General features: G+C 40.8%; 1 protein-coding gene across 4 annotated transcripts in view; it reads left to right on the top strand.

Moving 5' to 3' along the window:
• Positions 1 to 18,213: 18,213 nt before the first annotated feature.
• The window catches only part of LOC126471109 (filamin-A), a 531,904-nt gene continuing 526,041 nt past the window's right edge, over positions 18,214 to 24,076 (top strand). For all 4 annotated transcript variants that reach the window (XM_050099189.1, XM_050099187.1, XM_050099188.1 and 1 more), the window contains exon 1: positions 18,214 to 18,583. In XM_050099189.1, coding sequence (XP_049955146.1) covers positions 18,229 to 18,583 — 355 coding nt within the window. In that variant the 5' untranslated portion in view covers positions 18,214 to 18,228. The remainder of the gene's footprint in view (positions 18,584 to 24,076) is intronic.

Genomic DNA, 24,076 nt, shown 5'->3' with positions numbered 1-24,076 from the left:
CACTCCATCACTGGGGCATTGATCTGTAACCTAACTTCCTTTTGTTGTGGCGAACAAGGTGTTTCTGTCCTTACTACAGTGCCCATGACTACAGTGGAATTTGAATCCAACAATTGTATTCCTACATTTTTGATACTAACTGCAATGGATAACTATCACTATGACAGTGGTGAAAGTACGTATAGAGACAGCTGTTTCCTGCAAAACATCACATTTAACTTAACGTCATTGACAAATAGAACAGCCTGACTTACAGTATCTCATGCTCAGTGACATTTCACTGTAACACCTTTGCTTGAATTAAATCTGCTGTGTTCTTTTGCAATAACTGGATACTCACCAAGCTGATTCTCTTTTATGGAACATGCAGTGGTCAAAAATTGGAGAATCTGACAGGGGTATTGACATTTCATGGTCTTGTGCACCTCTTAATTGTGTTAGCCACTCCCTCTAATCATATGAGAATAATTTCTCAGAAATTCAGTTACCAATTTTGTGTGTAATAAAAACGTTTTTACTTATGGTGGATAGTATTTTATTAGTTTTAATTGCTGATGTACCATCAAGAATAATTACTCACATATATATATCTATTTTGTTAAGTGGAGAGAGACATCAGTAGTACACACATGAACTAAGAATTTGAGATATTAGGTGCCTCACACAACTGAATATGCCCAATATGACTGTCACATAGAAGGTACACTAGAAATTGCAAATGCAGTGAAACTTGGTTACAGTACAGACACCACCTCAGCACATGCCTCAGCTTTAGGCTAACATTTTTCTTTTAAAAGACTTATACTGTCAAACTGCGCAAGTTAAGCCATATGACTCGATTTGTGTAATCCAATGTTTTTCACAGCCTGCCAACAATGTTTTGTAGTAATATGGAACTGCAAGCATGAACCAGTCTGCAGCTCAAAAATTTTGCAGCTGTTTGTCCCTCGTTCATACTAGAAAGTTTTTACACTATTACAAGATTTTGTCATCCCTCCCTCCTGCCCCCTCCCCTTGCATCGTTGAGTGGTCTAGCCTTCAGGGCACACACAAACTTCATATTTGAATCAGCAATTAAAAAAAGACTACCTTTCTCTTTTGACATTCTACTCTTCATTTATGCATGTGTGTGAGTTTTGTATACATCTGATGAAGGACTTTGTCTGATAGCTTATAAAATCAAGCAGTCTTCTTTCAATATACCTGTATGCCATTCAACACCAACTCTATGTGGTGAGTAGCAAGCACTCTATCCTATTCCATATTATTGTATACTGTCCCAGATTTTCCACTGTACAACATTAAAGTTTTGTTCTTGGTGCAAAAACTGAAGCAACTGCAACATTAGACATCTTTGGAATGTACACAAAATTTATTGTGTTCTTCTTGGGTGTGCATCAATTTACTCTTTACATCTCCCTTCAACGCTGCACTATGTTTCCTGTTGGTTAACTGCAACAGATAGTAATACAGATAACCTTCAAGTACCTAATTTTCTCAAAAATCCTGAAAGTGCCAAGAATGAGACTGCATTGCTTTTACTGATATGTGCACCACTGTTTTTATCACATTTTATGGGTGAGTACACACTCAGTTTTATTATTTCAACCCACATTAAAAAATTGAAAAATACAGAACACCTTAAAGTGCGTCTTTTTTTATTTACCTATAGTACTTTGATGCAAGTGTGTCCCTTTTCACCATCCAACAATAATTACTTAACATAGAAGCATTCTATTTCCCTTTGTACTTTTACTTCATCAGTCAAATGTCACAGTAAAGTGTTCACCATCTGTATTACTAATATCATCACAATTTGGTAGGAAGAAATCCATGTGCAATTACAATACATGCCTTTTTAATGATTGCAGCTATTCATACATGCGTATCAGTCGTCTTGAAGTTACTTGAAATTTTCTGATTTGAAGTTTTCTGGAAAACCGTTTGAAAGTCTTAAAGGTTTTCCTTGCTGCTGCTCCGTTCCCTTCAGATCTAATTAAAATTGAGTGTCTTTACAAAACTCTCTGTTATATGGACTGAAAAACACACGTCCTTCCACTTTCTTAAAACTGAATTGAGGAACTTTTGCCACAAGTGATTGCAAGCCATTTACAATTAAAGCTTTTACAAAATTCTTCATAAGCCCCAATTTTATACATATTGCCAGAAACAAAACTTTTTTAGACTGTATCAATGGTCCATGTACAACATTTTTCATTCCAAATGTCAATGACTGTCTCTTTGGCCAACTTTTCTTACGATTAGCATTAAAAAACTCTAGCACAGCCACTCCACTCATACAGCAAAAAGTACCTGGTGTATTCAGATTACAGTCCCAATAATGGTACAAACTTTAAATCCCCACAAACCTATTCGCCATATTCAATGCTTCTGTCAAACCATCTTTGTCTTTGCAGTATACGAGGTCCCTTTAAATTTTAAAGAACTGTTCCAATTCTTTAGTTGTATTGCAAAAGTTTAGACAAACACACAATACAGCATATGTGCGGTGCCCCAAATTTTGTACTGATCCCTCATCTTGCAGCCAAAATAAAAGAACAGTTCTTTTTTATAGAAAGCATAAATGAAGACCCTTCCCTGCCCATGACACTACTCATCACTTGATGAACACTTGCAGAGCATTTACCAAGCCACTTGATAATATGCTCTGAAAATCATGACATGCTCACTTGGTGCTGCCAATTTCTTATATGTGGGGCCTGATATTAAGTGAAATAAGCTGCAATTTCAAAACTAGAGGTAATATGAAAATTTTAACTTCAGCTTTAAATTTAGTTTCACCAAATTAGCAAAGTTTAGCTGTTCTGATTTTCATATTTTTTTTTGTATTGAACAATGCTTTGTAATATTTAACGAAGGCTCATCTTATGCTTGGTGCTGCTGATAACAAATGCATTTAACACCATGCATGCATAAAAACAGATGAATGCATAATGAAGATAGGAATGACCTGGGTCATACATCAAAGAACAATTAAGTCACAGCTAACTACAAAGAAAGGAGGAGGAAGAGGAGGAGGAGGAGAAGTGTTTGTTAACAGTGCCTAATAGATATCACTTTATCTTTCATACACAGCAAAAACCTTTTCTGCATCAGACAGAATAAGACTGATAATTGATTAGTATATACCACATCAATACACTTAACACATATGCCACATCTATGATAAGTTATTTGTCTTACGTGACAACAGGTTCATCAGGTAATCAGCCACTGAGAATGTTTGTAATTTTTTTAAGCATTTGCCTTCCTAGAGCAAGGGAGTCAGAAGACAAAAGATCACCACTGTTTCTTGCATGTGTTGAGAGTTTTTGGGCGTTCAGTGGTAAGGTTATCAGCATCCAGGTCAATGGAAGCGTCCGATTCCACCCGTCCGCTTTGACGTGTGTGTGTGTGTGTGTGTGTGTGTGTGTGTGTGTGTGTGTGTGTGTGAATTTAGGTAGGGATGTTTGAGTTTTTAGTTTCTCAGGTGTTGTGGTTTTGGTTTCGTTTTTTGTAGTTGTAGATGTTGGTTTATTCTTATCAGTAGTTATAGTTGACCTATATAGATCAAGGGAAATGACCAATTCCAATTTTCGTAATTTTATATTGTTGTGGACTGGCAAGACAGCCAATCCACAAGAACGGGAGGCCGAAGGGCACGCGTTTAAGCTCACGCAGGCTGGCGTGAGGTCTGGAACAGGTAAAGTAATTATACTAGCAAGAAAAGTATGTAGCTGCCGGAATACTTTAATTCATAATTGGTGAACATCGGTCTGACGGTACATGCATCACAAGATAAATAGCAATTGATAATGGCGCCTTGCTAGGTCGTAGCAAATGACGTAGCTGAAGGCTATGCTAACTATCGTCTCGGCAAATGAGAGCGTAATTTGTCAGTGAACCATCGCTAGCAAAGTCGGCTGTACAACTGGGGCGAGTGCTAGGAAGTCTCTCTAGACTTGTCGTGTGGCGGCGCTCGGTCTGCAATCACTGACAGTGGCGACACGCGGGTCCGACGTATACTAGCGGACCGCGGCCGATTTAAAGGCTACCGCCTAGCAAGTGTGGTGTCTGGCAGTGACACCACATATATGTAGGTATAGGTGTTTTGGCATCATTAGCTGTGGTCAAGGGAAATGTCTAATTCAAATTTCTGTAGTTTTTGCTGTAGGCGTTGGTGTTTTGGTATTGTCAGCTGCCGTTGACCTATATAGGTCAAGGGAAGTGTCAGATTCCTGTAGATATTGTAAATTTTTTTGTTCATTTTGTGCGTTTTGGGATTGTGGTGTGTGTGTGTGGGGGGGGGGGTTTACTGTTATATTTAGCTTGTCCCCTCCCTAAAACCCCCAATTTCCCGCGGTTGTCCCATTAGTTTGATTGTATTTTTGGAGGGAGATGTTATTGTCTTATTTAAACGTATTTTTGTGTTTTTTGCCGTGTGTATGTAGTGATATCATAGGCGCCATATTGGAGAGGCTTAGAATAGCTCTATGCTTAGTGGCTCGAAGACTTCTTAAGTAATAGAACCCAGTACGTTGTCCTCAATGGTGAGTGTTCATTGGAGGTGAGGGTATTATCTGGAGTGCCCCAGGGAAGCGCAGTAGGTCCACTGTTGTTTTCTATCTACATAAATGATCTTTTGGATAGGGTGGATAGCAATGTGCGGCTGTTTGCTGATGATGCTGTGGTGTACTGAAAGGTGTCGTCGTTGAGTGACTGTAGGAGGATACAACATGACTTGGACAGGATTTGTGATTCGTGTAAAGAATGGCAGCTAACTCTAAATATAGATAAATGTAAATTAATGCAGATGAATAGGAAAAAGAATCCTGTAACATTTGAATACTACATTAGTATTGTAGCGCTTGAAACAGTCACTTCGATTAAATATTTGGGCGTAACATTGCAGAGCAATATGAAGTGAGACAAGCATGTAGTGGCAGTTGTGGGGAAGGCGGATAGCCGTCTTTGGTTCGTTGGTAGAATTTTGGGAAGATGATGTTCATCTGTGAAGGAGACCGCTTATAAAACACTAATACGACCTATTCTTGAGTACTGCTCAAGCGTTTGGGATCCCTATCAGGTCGGATTGAGGGAGGACATAGAAGCAATTCAGAGGTGGGGTGTTAGATTTGTTACTGGTAGGTTTGATCATCGCACTAGTGTTATAGAAATGCTTCAGGAACTCGGGTGGGAGTCTCTAGAGGAAAGGAGGCGTTCTTTTTGTGAATCGCTACCGAGGAAATTTACCACCACGCACCGTATGGTGGATTGCGGAGTATGTATGTACATGTAGCCATTTCCGCCATATTGATGATGTCATGGGTCAAAGCAGATGGGTGGAATCTGACACTTCTGTATTCCCCAGCATCCTTACAAAAATTAAAAGAAATGAATGTGGTGATAATGGCTAAAAATATTGTTACACAGTGAGGAGTAAAACTACAAAATGACACACACTCACTCACACCCACCTCACTCGCATTGACTGACACAATCACTCTAACTCACAGGCTGTGAGACAATGGAGAAAGGATAAAAGGTGCTATACCTGGGATTAAAACATAAGTAAAATGACAGAACTAAAACAACAGCACAGAGAAATGTGACTAGCTGACCATTTACAAAAACCTTGGGTGAGCCAGTCACCCTGTAAACACATTAAGAACATTCCCCTAAACATTTAGGGAACAAGCTGGACATATCACAAAACCTTAAAACTTGAACCACATTTTTTTGAATGCCACTTTAAACAGAGGGCAGATCTGTCAGAAAATCTGCTACTGCCCTCTGGACCAAAAATAAAACACAGTCTAGTAAAATGTGGTGCACAGTGACTTGTATGCCGCAAATACCACACAGCGAAGGGTCATCTCGCTGGAGCAAGAAATCGTGCATCGAAGGGCTGTGCCCTATGCAAACATGAGTGAGAACAACCTCACCTTACCTGCATGGCTGGAAAGAGGTACACTATGGTCACATTGTGGGCCTTAGCAGAGGCAGCTTATTGTCTGTCATTCCCAGCCACTCTTCTTCCCACCTACATATGACTCAGGACCTCAACAGCGCGGATTGCGAGGGGGTACCACACTGAACTAACTGAGGATCGCGACATTCCTCCTTGGCTGCTACATCCAACCATTCCTTCCTGCAATACCCTTGTGCACTTGCACCCAGTAGGAAGACACCTCCTTTCCCGGGTTTTGTAGTTGGAGGAGGGTGTTCTGGATATTCTGGACTACTAAATTATTTGCTGGGTACAAGCATTGTAGAGAGTACAGGGCATTCAGAGAATCAGAACAGACAAGGAATTTAGCACTCTAAACACATCTCATCTACTCCAGTGCCCACAAGATGGCGTATAATTCAGTATCGAAGACAGTAAAGTCTGTAGGCAGTCAGATCTTCAGGACACGATCAGGGAAAATAACAGAGCAACCAATGGAATACCCCGCTTAGATCCACCCATAAATACAGTTAGAGAGTTGTGGTGCTTAGTTAAAGTGTTATAAAAGACTGTATTAAAAACATACACAGAAGTGCAGCCACTGCACTAAATCTAAAGTTACTCTGGGCCTCTGCAGTAATCCGGGTGACAGGCAGTTACAGACCAAGATTTGGGGTGCTATGTGATCCACGCAAAGAGACTCCAGCACACACTTTATGTGAACTCCAAATGGCTTCGTTTCCCATTGATGATTGGTAAAGAGGCATTCCATAGCTAGGCAAGCAATGGTACATTATGCTGGTGAATTTGGAGTAGCGAAGAACTTACATGTCTGACACACCATGAGAACACACAGACTGAGTATGGGCCTGGTCCAGCAAGCAGCCATGGCCACCCGGATCCTTTCATGATGTATAGTTTCAATGATCTTCAGGTAATAAGGCCTCATTGATCCATTGTGGCTCAGGCACTTCAAGATATTCAGTGCCTTCTGGGCGCTGGCCTTTCAGGTTCTTTAGGTGTGGTAACCACAACATTTTGGAGTAAAAAATTTGGCCCAGAAACCTCAAAATGAGTTTAAGAGGGAGAATGGTGTCCCACATATGTGATCCATATAAATTAAAAAGACAGTGAGAATGATTATAGAGAACACACACATAGTTCTCGCAGAAAACGTAAAACCTTCCTTTGCAGCCCACTACTCCAACCTCTTCACCGGAAGTTGCAACTGATGACTCGCTGATGCAGTACTGGAGGAAGAGCAGAGGACTGCAAAATTGTCCACAAATAAGGGGCATTGGAAGGGACTCCTTATTGTGGACATTACACTGTTAACAGCTACGGCAAAGAGGGTGGCACTTGAAATGCTACCTTGGGGAACACCATTCTCCTGCAAAAAATTATCTGACAAGACAACACCAATTCTGTACTTACAAAAGTACCTTAAAAAGGAAGGGCCAAATAAAAATAACGAGGCGGCCACCAAAGCCCGATGGGTGCAGCTGTCTGGGAATATTGTGCCTCCAAGAAGTAGACTACACCTTATTGATGTCAAAAAATACCCATAGACAAAGTTGTTTACATCTACATACATACTCTACAAGCAACAATGGTGCATGGCAGAGGCTTTCAAATCTTCTTCTACTACTACTACTACTACTACTACTACTACTACTAATCGTTTACTTTCCTGTTACCCTCACAAACAGAGCAAGGAAAAAATGACAATCTATATACCTCCATTTGAGCCCTAATTTCTCTCATCTTATCTTTGTGGTCCTTACACGAAATTTACATTGACGGCAGCAGAAGCGATCTGCAGTCGACCTCAAGTGCCAGTTTTCTAAATTTCCACCACAGTGCCTCACGAAAACAGCATCATCTTACCACCAGGGATTCCCATTTGAGTTCATGAAGCATTTCTGTAATACTTGCATGCTGATCAAACCTACCAGTAATAAATCTAGCAGCACACCTCTGAATTGCTTTGATGTCTTCCTTAAATTCGACCTGGTGGGGATACCAAACACTTGAGCAGAACTCAAGAATGGGTCACACTATTGTTCTATACATTGTTTTCTTTATAGATAAGCCAAACTTTCCCAAAATTCTCCCCAAAAAATGAAGTTAAGCATTCGCCTTCTCAACCATCAACCTTACCCTTGCCTCTGATGAACATTTGCTATCAAGGACAACTTACTCCGTTCTATTACTTAATAGGTCTTCATAGGACAGCCAGCTGGATTCCTGCCTCTAGCAGGGTAAGGTTGTCAACAGTTGACAGACATCTCCAGAATCCACACTGAGAGCAATTAGGAAGCTTCTGGTCTCCAATATTGAAACCAGTCAGTTAACTATGCACTCCAAGGACTTCCTACACAGCTTGTAAGGCACCACTCTGGTAACTACTGGGATATATTCAGCCCTTTCCTGGTTTGAGGAGAGGTATCGGAATTGCCTCTTGCCATGAGTCAGGAAATTAGCCTGTCAGCCATATCAAATTAAAACATTGTAAGAGGATCTCCTTTCACGCCATTTGCAAGTGCTGCAGCATGCTGTACAGGATTTGGCTGTGACTGGGTGTCATACTGCAAGCATCGTACAGTGACGAATCCAGCTTCCACACAGAGAATGGGCAATTTTAGGATTCCAAGTTGGTGGACAGCAAGTCCATCCAACTCGACCCTCTCCACAGTGGCACAGTAATGACAGAACATTGGATCCTAGCTGGCAGAGGCAGTAGTCAGTGCAATATGCACTGCCATTGTCTGCATAATGTCTCCAGATGTTGTTTGGAGATACCCCTGTTTCCACAACATTGCTGTAGATAACTGACTACCTTTACTGGAAATCATTCTAATGGCTTCATGTACTTTTGTAGAACAAATCGAACAGTTTAGAGACTCCAGGAATGCATACCATGACCTTTTCTTGCTCTCCTTGGTGATGCATCAAGCCTTGGCCATTACTTATGGAAAGGCTGCAAAGTTTTCTACCGTTTGGGGGCACTTGCACCGTTGCAGAGCTGCACACCTGACCTGGATTACTGAACAGCACTCATCAGTCCATCAAGAAACAGAGTGCCTCGTAAGATGACCTGAGGGCTTCAGGACGAAGAAGTCAGCACCATGGTGGATAACTCATGTGATGCAGTTTACCCATCCCTGTATGCTGCCACGAAGTTCAAAGTCAGCTGGCTGAGCAGCGTCCAGTTGGCTCTGTTGATCATCCAACGTCACTGCATCCTTTCAGAGAGAGCTCCATCCAGCAGCTGAGTCTGGAGAGGCAAGTGGTTCCTGGAATGTAGGCCATCAGTGACTTCCCACTGAATGGAGTCCATGAGGACTGGGGAGCAGAAAGATAGGTTAATGGCTGAGGACGACCCAGTAGCAGCACAGAAGTGAGTGTGAGAGCCTGTGTTGAGGAAGCACAGCTTGTGAGACATCACAAGGCTCTTTAAAACCCAATCCTGGTTGAGAAAATGCTTGGGGGGAGTTGTTAGATCTGTGTGAGCTTCAGAATCTATCGCATCTTGTGGAGGTAGCCTCTGACATGTGTGAATTTCAACTGCAGCTGCTTGCTAGTCAAATAAGTAACCATGAGGAAAGCAGAGGAATGGCACATGCTATTTAGGAACACAGAGACCCCTCCCTTGGCCCTTTCCTCAGTCGGGTCATCCCTGCAATTGAGGATATAGTCCCATAGTACTGGGGCATCACACACTTTAAAATGTGTTTCCTACAAACATCAGCACAGGGGGTGTACCTGTACTAGGACTTTCACTTCCTCCCCGTGTCCTGAACCCACTAATGTTCCACTGTAATATGGGAGTCACTTCTCACATGGGTCACATTTTCACACTGTCTTTCGACCAAGGACCAGTGCCCTCAATGGGTGAAGGCTCAGTCTTGGGGCAAGATGAGTGCCCAGGCTGACAGTGAGGTCCATCAGCTTGGAAGACGAATCATGAGAAACATTGAGACATCAGAAAGAAGGACGTTGACATTGTCTATTTACTTTGCAACTTCATGAGCAGTTGAGACTTTGCCTTTGATTTTGTGGCCTGGAGAGGCTTCACCCACAACTGTGGCACTGGTAGTCACAGTGCCGAATGATACCCCAGACTTAACCTTAGTGGAACGCAGCTCCACTATGTCAGCAACCACAGCCTTTTCCGATGTTCTGGTGGGAGGTATGGGTTAAAAAATAGCTCGAGGAGGACAATTGCACTGATAAATGCAGATACTAGTGTTGAGACTAGCAACCACTGTCTGTGTAGTAGCATCAGTTTTCTGGACAAGTTTTTGACGAGCTTAAGCAAAAGGAGCAAGTGAATGTGAGAGACAGCATGGCCTTATACATCTTTTTGACCTTACCATACAGGATACACTTCTTAGTTTTAAGTTCTTGTATCTACCATTCTTCAAGATTTGCACTGAAGTTCCTACCCCAATTAAAGTGCTCCCCAGAGCAATTCACATACTTCAGAGGAGATGAACAAATGACTCCTTTGTGGGCAGCCTTACCACAGTTACCACAAGTCCAAAAAAAAGTGTGCCCAAAGTGCATTTAAAACAGCACGTTGGGTGGGAACATAAGGCTGCACATTTAAATGAAGAAAACCTACCTTGGCACAGTCTGGTAGCTTTTTGCCATTGAAAGTGAGGATGAATGAGTCAGATTTGACCAGATCATTGTCCACTGTTTTCACGATATTCTGCACATCAACAATGCCTTCTTGGGACCATTCAACTTTCAGTTCTTCTTTGGGGATGTCCACCAAATCCCTGCAAAACACTATCCCTTCACTGTAGTTCAGTTTCAATGGCATATTCCCAAGGTTTTTCACTTTCTGCAAGTTTGGCACTTGGTAACCAGAGGTTTCGACTGTGTCCCCTTGTGCAAAATACTCGACAGATTTTAATGTACCTGCTATGCTCTTTAGACCCTTTTGAATGTAGAAAGGGTACTTTCTCAATTTCTCTCCTGTCATTTAACTATTAAAAACATTCTGACCTGCAGCATACATTCTGTCACTAAGACTGAATTACCCTGAATAAACTGAAAATCTGGAGTACTCATCACACGAGGCATCTTGAGAAACTGGGTGTTGACACCTACCAGCGACACAACCATTCCACTGGGAGGTGGAGGAGAAAATTTCAAAGGTTCCATCTGTGTCCCACAGGCAGATGCGGAAAGAGTCCATTCAGACAGAGCCCTGTTTGCCTGAGTAACACCAATGCAACTGCAGTGGGGCAGTTTCCACAGAGATTGCATGCTAACGACTGTTCCACCTCAACAGCCACACATCTCATCACTGCGCAGCTAACCTTGAGATTGAGGGTTTTTTATAGAGGTTTTTACCATCCTCGCAATCTGGGTGGTCAAGCCATAATCCCTGTTCCTGTGGCACACAACATTCCAAGCATGCCCAGAACTTGGTGACGGAGGACTGGTGGCACTTACCTGTCCCCAGCTCAGGAACCCACAGGTCGCCAACCCCATACAAAAAAAAAAAAAATGTTGAGCCTCTGAACCACCAATGTTTCATCTCTGCCCACTGCCAATCTTAGTTGTCAAACAATATAGCACACAGCTGTTAAAAATGCCATGAACTGGACTGGACAATTTAGAGAAATTAGTGCTATTACTGAGCACATCAGCAAGACTCCTTCAGGTTCAGTTACATGAATCATTACAACTGCATTTAATTTCTACTTACATAAACGCTCAGTACAAAGCACAAAACATATTTTATGGTGATAACACACAGAGAGGAAGGTGAAGCTGATTCCCAACAATTGTATCATCAATACTGTTCTGCCCAGCCTCTGCTTCTTATACTTTTAACTTATTTTCTCAAGCAACAGTAATCACAAAAGAAACTTATTCATATCCAATTGCAATTGATTATGTAACCTTGACAGACAACATTAAAAACTTAATTAGTCACAACCACCTATGTTCCATATAGGTGCTGCGTAGACGGAGAGCAGTCCTGTTGCCGTGGCGAATGGAACATTTCTGATTGTTACGAGACTGAGGAGTCATCAGACTTAGTACTCTGTCAGCATAACAAATAAGTGCGCAATACAAAAGATACAAGGGCATTTGATGATGACCAAGGTATGGGTGCCCAGTTCTCTCCTTCTAATAGATCTTGCAGGCTTTCCATGCGCCACAATGCCAAGAGTGTATTGTGACTACTTCAAGTAAAGGAAAACTGCTTCCTCCAGAATAATTTGCCATGGACAACAATATGCTGATAACGTGTTGCTCTTGATCTTCATGGATTGTAAGAGTGGACAATCTGAACACACTGCAGCAAATCACTCACCAATTCCAGGCTATATATATGGTACAAGAAGCCACCTATCCGCACATGTACCTTTGCTTACAGCATGTCACAGGGTATAGGCATAGGTACAAGAACACTGCCCATGGATACTTTAAGCATTGAAAAAGATCGCCTGGACTAATGAGTCATGGTACATACTGGAGCTTGACTGGACTAACGAGTCATGGTACATACTGGAGCTTGACTGGACAGGGTACATACTGGTACCCACCACCGGCAGGTGGTAACTAAGCTGAAAACCACATGAAGAAACGAATCCCATTTGCCAAAGGGCACTGTTCAAAAATTAGTGGAGATATTCTCTGGTGGTGGATGCTGATGGGGCATGAACACTCCAACATCCCAATAATTTTGAGATTTCGTAGTATGCATGCGATTCCATCGATAGCAGAAAAACAGGCAGCAGCACTGCAATGTATTGAGCATTCTCTCTAACATGGTACGTTGTACATATTCAGCACAGTGCTCAATATCCTGGTTAATATAATGTGTAAAGCTATGTTTTCCACAGTTCTTTGGACAAATGTTGTGTTATAATATTGGAAACCTAACTGTAGCCGAAATAACCACGACACATGTTAAATCACTGATGAGGAAATATGATATCCAGTAAAACAACGCTAAAGTTAGGTTAACTACCATTACAACATTTCTGTTGATGTTTATTATATACTTTATTATCACTACTTTCCACAGATACAATATCAGAGGTCCCAACAAAACCTGTACTATTAAGTGTAGGCTTTCGTTGTTGGCGTCCAGTTCAATAAAATTCTGGATGTGTTGTATGAGATACAACAATAAAATCTGACTAGTTATTTGTTGAGAAACTAAGTATTCCTCTATATTTCCATGCTTGCTTCTTGGAAATGGACACTGTGGCAATGTATATTCCTGGCAGTGCAGACAATGAACTTGTTAATGACTGTCTTTTTGACCCAAAATATTATATTAAAGTGCACTTGTAGCATTAACTATCAAATGAGATTCAGTGTTAATTACTCTACATTAAATTTGTTGGCAGAACAGCTCAATTTGTCTGAAGACCGCTCTCTGATAGTAATTTAAAATATAAACTTCAGCTTAACTTTCAATGTGAGACTGAAAATCATGGAACATGTACTGGAGCTGTTAACATGAGGAACTATTTAAAAGTTGTTCTGTATTTCAAACCACCAACTGTGGTCTCTAATCAGTGTCATCTTCTATACCTTGAAGTCCAAAAATGTTATTACCTGTGTCATCCAACCAAAATATACTTTAGGATTGTTAACAAAGAGGATTCCCCCCCCCCCCCCCCCTCAACGGAATCGCCAATCCGTGAGATACAGGTACCGGAAAATAGATTAGCACTCATCAGATACAACAGTTGCGGAGCAGCAGACAGACAACTAAAAAGTACACACAGTGTTATGATTGATATGTATTAAGCATAAAATAAAGAAAAATTTTATTTGGTCAGTGACTGCTTCCAATTAGTTTCTTATTCCATCTTCTGTAATGGGTAATCCCTAGCGCAATTTGAAAGTTCTTACTTATCCACTACTAAAGTTATGTAGTAACTTATACAGCCATGCCAAATAACATGGCAGCAGACACACACTTCCTAACAAAAGTTCATTCTACTATTCACACATAACGAACTGGCCATAGCACATGACGAATCATCCCACATCTGCTAAGGACTATAAATTCTGAGTGAGTGTCATACTAATCCACAGGTCCAAGATTCAATCTTCATTCAGTCAAGTGACCTTTTCTGTCATTTCTTTCACCTCTGACAGCTATTACTTAACACTGAAAATGTCAAGCTGCACTGTGGTTTGGAGCCCATGTGAAACTGTAAATTATCCTATAACTATATGGATAAGTTAGCCTGGAGGAGAGAAAGGACATACAACTTCCAATATACAGGACCACAATTGGCACAGCAAAGTGGTGTTCAGAATACCTCTGGACTGAGGAAAATTTAAGTCAAAAAAGTTGGACTGTAATTAGAACCTAACTTCTACATTACATCTACATTAAATAATTTTGCTCACTGAATCTGTTGTTCACTGAAACTGAACAGCAAGAAAAATTCAGTAAAATCTATTTGAGAAGAACTAAGACTTTGCTTTTTGAGATAACACTTGACAGTGCTTTCTAACAAACAACGTTATCACAGTCCATAATATTTGTCAGTCTTTCAAGTGGTTTGTGCTTCCACCAATTTTATCCAATCTCTTCATAGCTTCTACACCCAACAACATCAATAATATTTTGCACATTCAAGATGTTGTCCACATCTAGGTACAAGTTTTCTCCTCTATTGCTCCTTCCTGGATGTTGTGTTATATGCCCTATTAACCTGTTAATTCTTATACAAGTTTCTGGACAATTATCTTCCCATCTATACTATTTAGAAGACATAACACACAAACTAAAGCATTCTACACATTTTTAAAAATTAATGTGACAAAGAAGAAACTGAAGCACATTAATCAAGTTCACATTTTGGCAGGTTTTATTCTGTTTTTGAACTTTAAAAGACGGAAAGCAGTTTAGGGTTTAATGTCTGATGGTTGATTAGATCTTTAGAAATCCACCACAATTTCAGTTAGGGAAGAAAACTGGCTGCATTCTTTTCAAAGTAACCAGCATAGTAATCACCTTAAGCAATACACAGAAACCATGGAAAACCTAATGCTGGATAGCTTTATGGGGATTTTGAATTGCTGTCTTCCTGAATGAAAGTTGAAGTCTTACCATTGCACACCTTTCTTCGTTTTTAAACTGTATATTTTTTTAATTTTTTATATGTAATAATGCATATTTATATAGTATTGATTCCTTGTCCTGAAAGAATATATTTTACACCTCCTTTGGAACCCCGGATGAAAGTACGGAAAAGTTACTCAGTATCAGAATGCAAATTACAAAGTCATGTTTCGTCCAGCTATAGCACATTCGCATATATGGCTGCAGGGGGGGAAAAAATTATCGTTATTATTATGACAATATGAAGGAGCAATAACCTCTTCCACAACTATACCATATTCTACTGGTACGTAGTGTAGAATGCACCTCTGTCAGATCTTTTCAATCTGTTTGCTTTCCTCATAACATACTTATGTTGTTTGGCAAGACAGATAACATCTACATTTCAACATTTGTGTGTTACAAAATTTGTGCGATCTGAATATTCAGTTGCTGAGAAAGGTCAAGTTAGTTTCATCAGCGGAAGGGTACTTACAATACATTACTTCTAACTAATAATTTGCAAATGCCGTTGCTTCCACATGTAAATGTACACATTAACAGCACGCAGCTGTTAGTAGTAATACATAGAAATAACTGCAAACATTTCTCAAGCTTCAGTTTTCATTTTTATTTTCCCAGTGTCAGATAAAATTTTATCTCTCACTTTCCTACAATGTCTTTTCTAAATATCACAGGGTTTCAACACAATATGATATAAAATATCCTGTGGACCAAAGAGTACTTACATGCGACCCAAGTTGCTTCATCTCAAAACCTTTTAATATTTAAAATTGCTGGAGAACTAGCCAATGTTGTTAATATGATAAAGCGCACATAAGCTTTCGGCTCCTTTTTTGCCCAGTTTTGAAACACTTACATTGCAGTAGCTCCTATGTAATTTTAGATTTACACAATCAATTTCGTTATTACATTTCACACTATCTGCAAACATTTGCTTTTCATATAATATTCTATTGGGCGATAATTTGGTTAAATTGGCAGTTAATTTGGTGTGTTTGAAGGATTGTCTACATACTTACAATATATGACTTCAAATATTTTTGACTACCCATAAATACGGTCAGTGTTGTGTATAGCATTTGAAAATACCGGTTGTGATGGCAAACTGATCTGAAGGGCTAGTATGTGCAATCACCCCCCCCCCCCCTTTTACACACACACACACACACACACACACACACACACACACCTCTAACTCTCTCTAATTAGTTAATAGACAATTCTCTGAAACGTATCTCGTACAAAACTCGTGTAATTACGAAAAACGCAAGGGGAGAGGGTCCTTACGTAACTTTTACCAATACTGATTAACATTATATTTGTGTATCAGCTTCATAAATATGCTAAAAATGTCACTTCGTATAAAGGTTTCAGAAGACTTTCATTGCAATTCCTACCGGAACACAGAAAACTATTATTCAATAATGTAATTGAGCGACTTGCTGAAAGTAGGCACCTTAGAAACATTTCGCCACCAAACTATCAATCTATTAAATCTATTTCGGTTAAGCCAGGAACACTGACAGATTCAAAATGAAGCCTGGAAGCTTTACTAATGCCAATGACAGTTTTACAATTTACAACGATAAGTCTCATTCAACCACGCCCAAGCCAACGATGTACAAGTAAGCAATGAAACATTAGACAATGGAGTTCTTCTCCATAAAATTCGCAATATACAGTCACTTGTAACGAATAATATGTCTTTATTTGAATTTAGATCTAAGTACTTAACAATTTACAATACAGCCGGTCTTGTGATATTATTTACTACCGAGAAATTTTTTTTTAAATGAACAGTATTTTAAAAACTACATAATTTTCACACAGTTTCAAATAACTTAATACACGCAAACGTAGAAACACACAAATGTACAATGCTTTCAAATTTTCTGGTCATATTTACTGTTGCAAGGTTTCTGCGCTTGAACCCGTTGCGAACCCCTATGACTCTAGCCCGCGGTTTTCGAATTGCCAATACTTCAAACATTCATGAGATTTTTTTTTTTTTAGTGAAACTGGCCTGGGTTACACTCATGTGTAGCATGGTTTCTTTTCATTCAGCTAGATGTTGTTGTACATATCTGTACTAAAAAGCATTCGTAGTCACAGTAAGTGTAACGGAGCCAGTTGTTAACCTGTGGCAAGGAACTTCAATTTGTGCAGACAATCTTGTAATAATATTTTTGCGTTGTTTTGTAATTTTTTATTAGAAGAAAATAGGTTTCTTCCCAAATTATTTCTCTGCTTTGATAATAAAAATCTCTGCATAGAGCCTGATGAAAGATATCTGAGATGAACTAAATAATTCTTTTTCCAAATAAATTTGTAGTCGAATGTATAAAATAGTGCATTAAAAAGTATAATGCTTCAAAGGTTTCAAATAAAAATGCTATATTCTGAAGGCTACAGATGTGAAACTAAGATATATGTATTAGGTTTATCACATAGACATTCAAAAACTAGAGATAAAATTTGACGAAATGAAGAAATTACTTAAAATCTCTGATAGAAAGTGGGGATTCTTTGTATTTTGCTATATAAAAGTCCCGAAATGGACGTAATTCGTTAACATGTGGCGGTCGGTATGACTAAGTATCCCAATAAGGGAAGTAGGTTGTGAACAGTGAAAGCACGCTAGAGTAAGACGTCAACACCCATATTTCCTCTGCAGGTTAACGCCTTAAAAGGAGCAGTGTTTATGGTAATTTGGGTGGTGGGGATAAGGGAATGGGGGCGAGCTTACCTCGTTCGAGACACCGCAGTCTTTATGCAAGTGGGGAGTAATAACACATTGCCTACTTCTCCCTACTCCAGTGGTATCGTGTCCTCTCGAAAGGGGAAGAAGATCTTCAGCTATTTTTGGTACGGTGTGATTCGTGCGCCTCAGTCACACTGCGGGAGCCGAGGTGGAGGGATCGCGCTCGCTCAGACTCCCGTGTTCTCGTCCATCGGAACGCAACACGACTGAAGTGCTTTGCTGCTGCTGCCTTGCGGGCTGCATACATCAGGGGAAGCTGCAACCTTATACAGTTTACCAGCAGGACTGAAGTGCTTTGCCGATACTGCCTTGCGGGTTGCATACAATAGGCGCAGCAGAAGCTTTTTGTGGTTCTCACTTTTCCTCGCTAGGTAGCACTCTACAAGTGGCACGATGAATAACAATAATGACGCGGGGCCGGAGCCGGGCAGTGTCAGTGTGGAAGATCAGGACGAGATGGTCGCGACGGAGCGCGAGCTTGCAGAGGACGCCCAATGGAAGCGCATTCAACAGAACACTTTCACGCGCTGGGCCAACGAACATCTAAAGACTGTCAACAAACACATCGGCAATTTAGAGACGGACCTGTGTGACGGTCTTCGGCTGATCACGCTTATAGAGGTCCTTTCGGGGAAGCGTCTGCCAAAGCACAACAAACGGCCGAACTTCAGATCACAGAAGTTGGAGAACGTCTCTGTCGCCCTTAAGTTCCTGGAGCATGACGAAGCTATACGGATCGTGAATATCGGTGAGTACTTGTCAGCCGCTATCGATCTCCGTACAAGCTCGGAGTTTGCGCGGACGCCCGTGCTACGTTGTTTCTCACGTGCGCGTATACTCGCAGACAGTTGGCTTTTCGCCTGGTCAAAATGAACTGGCATCCTGACTTCGGTGCTATTTTTGAGCCCCCGGTATACCCCTTTACTGGCCCATTGCCACAGCCTCCGCGATGCCCTACACAGCGCATGTGCGCGACTGCGCGATCGGAGGGGCGTGGCTGTCAATTCGATAATTAAAAAGTTCAAAATACGCACGCGTTTGCAGCGTTTGACTATTATTCACATTAGTTTAGTTACATTTCATTCACGGTATAATCGCTTTAGTTCAAGGCTTTCGAAGAACTTGATTTTAATGTGATACTACTAAATTATAGAACATCGTTAAGATGTTACTGGTTGAAGTGATTGTTAGCGAGTGTTAGTGTAAATGCATCTACTGAAAATAATATTTAGGTCATTCGCGCGGGGTGTCTGTCGCTGATCGTTGCAATTTTTAGCAATTGCGGGAAATCAAAATGTCGCGTTTTTTAATTTTTAGACAAAACCAATCGATGCTCATTAATTTTTTTATTTGTTTCTCTGGTGTGTGTGTGTGTGTGTGTGTGTGTGTGTGTGTGTGTGTGTGTGTGTATTTATTTTATAATGTGTTGGTAAGTTCAGAAATTTTCGGCCGCATAGATTTTCAGATATCTTTTTGCACATGTTTGTTTAATTTAAGATACATTATACTACTTGACCTTAAACTATCGTCGAACAGGCGAAATGTTGCAGGACTGAACATAAACACGTAAGACTTTTTGCTTGTTTGCTATTTATATATACTCTTGATAAAATAACGCTCAATTTTTCAATATGTATCAAAATTTCAGCAATGTTGAAATCGTAAGTACCTGTAATCTGATCTACAAGCGAATAAAGTAAAAGCGGTGATGATCATTCTAGGAGCTTCGACAGTAAATAGCTGCTCTCGTGCAGACATTTCTCATTTTTTCACCGTTTAGTTTCTTGTAACAGTTTTGTAGTGTATACAACATACGCGCGCAACACAGTGACGCCCACGTAGAAGCATCACAGCTACTGATTTTTCTCGACTGAGACTCATTCTGTCTCGAAGTGCGCATCGCAGTTGTTCCGTGGTGATCTTGAAGATGAGTGTTTCTGTGGCAATACTGCAACAATATACAACAGAAATGTTGAAATTATTGGCGTTTCTGTCTCAACGCTCCGAATACCACAGTAACGTTCGCACTTAGTCATTATATCAGGATTCATGAATGTTTTGAGCAATCATGCTAATGGGAGCCGTATAGTGCTATCCTTGCTGTGGTCTTTCGTCAGCTACATCTACTGATTCGGGCGGGTGGAGGCAGGCCCTTAATTAGTTAGAATCTTATCGAGGCACAGTATGGTGCGCTTGCTTCCCTTTTCAGCGATGGCCAACAAATATCAAATGCTGCAGTGCTTTTATTAACTGGTACTTTGAATCGCTTAATCAGTCGTCCACGACCCGGATGATGATAGGCTTTGAAACATTCCCTCACTTCGGCGCAGTCGAAAACCGTAGCTACTACTCGTCGAGCTGTCTCGACGTTGGTGTATTTCCTGGCGGACTGATCAGCAGTATTAGTGATCGCGGCTTGTTTGATTGCACAGTTCTTCCAGCGAAGGAAACTCTTTTGTCCAGAGTACTTGAAAGCACAAGATTATTACTTAGTTTCTAACTCGCAGGTGAGCAACGCTTTTATTTTATTTTTGGTCGAAGCAGTTATCCAAATTAGACAAGGATGTGAGAATTAGCCTTATTCCAGGACCCCCTCCCTCCCTCCCACCTAGATTAATTTGAGAAACGAAAATCAGAAGTCGGCCAGAATTTGAATCGCAGTTCTTAGACTGAAAGTTCAAGCGTTTTATGGCAGCGATTGAAGGTAAATGTTCTCTTATTTACTTGACCTTAGGGGTCTGTCAGTTTTTTTCCCCCTTACTTTAGTTTCGTCTGAAATGCGATTCGTACAGTGTAATCACGCCGCACGGTGGATGAAAAGGTAGCGGTATTGAAAATTTAGCTAACATAGTCTTTGCAACAACATATTCTAAAAAAAAAGGAAGCCGCTTTACATCTTAGCTAACATAGTCTTTGCAACAACGTATTCTACAAAAAAAGGAAGCCGCTTTACACCAAGTTGTCCGATGACATGCTGTGTATCTTCTGTACATTGATTCGCTTAAACTTAAAGCTACACGGACTGTGGAAGGACATGAGTGAGCGTGTGTGTAAACAGCAAAGACTTTTTCTTCAGTTCATCACATTGGAAACTTTAATCCTGTATAATTTTCTTATGCATAGGAGAGACTATAAGAAAAGAGCGGAATTTCAGTGCAGCTCACCGAAGTTAAAGGCCACGAGCTGATGAAGTTAACTGTAAAACGTGACGTTTATAATTGAAAAACGACACTTCACAAATAATTCAATGCGTTGTCCGTGTCTTACTCCCTGAAACTCATTTTTACCCGTTTTTGCGATGTGTAAAAGGAGGCGCAAACGCGGTATGTCATCAGAAAGTGTGGGCGTCAGGTTGTTTCCTTTTTACAAAGAAAATTGTTTTTGAAATACAAGGAATAAGCAGTACTCCGGCAATGACAGAGTAGCATTGCCCCGTGCTTTCTGCCAGCGCTATGCAGCAGCGCTTCTTAGTTGCTGCTGGAGTACTGTATATTCTTCGCATTTTGCTCTCCCTCTCAATATATATCGACAGAACAAATATCTCACAAGACTAATTTAGGTCCGCTCTATCGAATGGGCACTCTAAACTGCATTTTAAAAATAATTTTGTTTGTAGTGGGAAACTGAGGCTTTCCGTTAACACTGGGACGTGATGAGCAGTATTTGTTTGCGTTGGCTCCGACTACATATTGCAAAGACAAAACTGCCTGTCTATATGTGAAAGACAATCTCTGGAACTACTGTAGGGATTTTGATACGGTTTTCACTAATAGACTGATTCGCGGGGAAGGTTTTTGTATACAGGATGAACCAAAATTCACGCACCCGGAGGGCACAGCTCAATTCCTTGCAAAGTGACAGAACAAAAATGTATGCACATTTTAGGTATAAAACGGACGTCAAAGGTAAATTGGAAACTACGTAATCCCATGCCTGCCAAGTATCTTCATTCAATAAACACAGCCATTGTGACCAGCAGTTAGAACTCAGCGTTACAATACTCAGCGTGCTAGATTTCGCAAGTTCGAATCCGGGTCTAGGTGTATTTTTAATTTTGTACTTTTGATCTGCACATTAATGCTGCAGTATACGTTGTCTATTAAACGATACGTATCTTACAATTACATTTTATTTATGTCGAACATAATTATTAGTCAGACACGACGGAAATATTCATGAAGAATAATAATCAGTTAAAAATAAATTATTTGTCAAAGTATTAAAATAATTGCAAAACTTGCCATTGTGAAGCTGTTAAACTTACTACAATTTGGTAAGAGCTGCCAAGTGTAACATTTTACGAACGCTTCCAGTGACAGCATGTGTTTCGCAAAACGTACATAGTCTTCAGAGCAGATTCTCGAATCGACCCTCTGCATCAGCAAACATATAGGAGAGCTCCTGTAAAGTTTGCAAGGTAGGAGGCGAGGTACAGGCAGAAGTAAAGCTGTGAGGAAGGGGCGTGAGTCGTGCTTGGGTAGCTCAGATGGTAGAGCACTTGCCCGTGAAAGGCAAAGGTCCCGAGTTCGAGTCTCGGTCCGGCACACAGTTTTAATCTGCCAGGAAGTTTCATATCAGCGCACACTCCGCTGCAGAGTGAAAATTTCATTCTGGATATAGCGATTCACTCTACCATTTTCTCTCTAAGCTATTCGCTAAAAAGATTGTACTCTCATTTCTGTTGTTAGTACTAAATAACTGCATGCGTTTTGATAAGGACCTGCTACAGTTACTGTATAACGATTAAGAAGCCAGATACCATTTCAGGCAGTCTAAAATTTGAAAATTTAAAAATGCAGCGAGAACCAGAATCTAACTCGCAAATTCAAACATTCTAACGCAATACTCTACCTGCTACACTAACCGGCCAGCATAGCTGCAGTAAGAAGATATACTGTCTGATCTGAAGTATCCAGACACCTACTAGTGGACATCAATATGGGATGCACCCACTCTTTGCCTTTATTACGCTTTGAACTCTGCTGGAGACGCTTTCAGTGAGGTGTCCGAATTTCTGAAGGAACGGCAATCAATTCTTCAATAGCTGGAACCAGAGAAGGCAGAGATGTTGGACGCTGGGTTCTGGAGCCAAGTTTTCGTTCCACTGGACTCGGGTCGGAACCCTGGGCAAGCCAGTCATTTTCAGGAATGTTGCTGTCCACAAACGAATGCCTCACAGATGCTGTTTCATGACAGGGTGCACTTTTGTGCTGATGCAAACAGTCGTAGTCTCCGAACTGTTCCTCTGCGAGACTCAATACACAATACTGTAAAATGTGTTCGCGTCCTTCCTCATTTAGCGTTTTCTTAAGCGCAGTAATGGGCCCCACACCCTAACTGAGAAAAACTCTCCCATACTGTAACATCACTTCCTCCATACTCTACTGCTGGCTGGTAGCGTTCTCCAGGTATTCGCCAAACCCAAACCCTTCCATCGGACTGGCACAGGATATACGGTGGGCGTTTGAAAAGTCCGTGCAAAAATAAAAACTACTTACGTGTTTGGGGTAAACCTTTTTTATTTTTCGGCGTAGTCTCCTTTTCGACTTACACACTTCGTCCAACGCTGTTCTAATTTGTTCATTCCTTCCGAATAATAGGAATTGTCCTAGCCTCCAAAATAGCTATTAGTTGGTGCAGTCACCTCCTCGTTTGAATTAAATCTTTGTCCCACCAACCATTTCTTCAAATTGGGGAAACAAATAGTAGTTCGAAGGAGCCAAGTCTGGAGAATAGGGGGGGATGTGAAACGAGATGGAATCTTATTTCCATTAATTTTGCGACTACAAGTTCTGAGGTGTGTGCTGGTGCATTGTCGTGATGGAAAAGGACTTTTTTGCGGTCCAATCGCCGGCGTTTTTCTTGCAGCTCGGTTTTCAAACGGTCCAATAACGATGAATAATGTGCACCTGTAATAGTTTTGCCCTTTTCCAGATAGTCAATGAGGATTATCCCTTGCGAAGCCCAAAAGACCGTCGCCATGACCTTTCCGGCCGAAGCACTGGTCTTTGCCTATTTTGGTGCAGATTCTCCCTTGGTGACCCATTGGTTAGATTGTTGTTTGGTCTCAGGAGTGTAGTAATGTATCCATGTTTCATCCACAGCGATGAAACGACGCTTAAAGTCCTGCGGATTCTTCATGAACAGCTGCAAACCATCCTAGCAACACTTCACACGATTCCGTTTTTGGTCAAGCGTGAGCAATCGTGGAACCCATCTTGCGGATAGCTTTCTCATGTCC

Source organism: Schistocerca serialis, chromosome 3, assembly GCF_023864345.2.
Source record: "Schistocerca serialis cubense isolate TAMUIC-IGC-003099 chromosome 3, iqSchSeri2.2, whole genome shotgun sequence".
Lineage (NCBI taxonomy): Eukaryota > Metazoa > Arthropoda > Insecta > Orthoptera > Acrididae > Schistocerca > Schistocerca serialis.
Note: the sequence above shows the minus strand (reverse complement) of the source record. Positions and strands in the feature narration are given on the sequence as shown.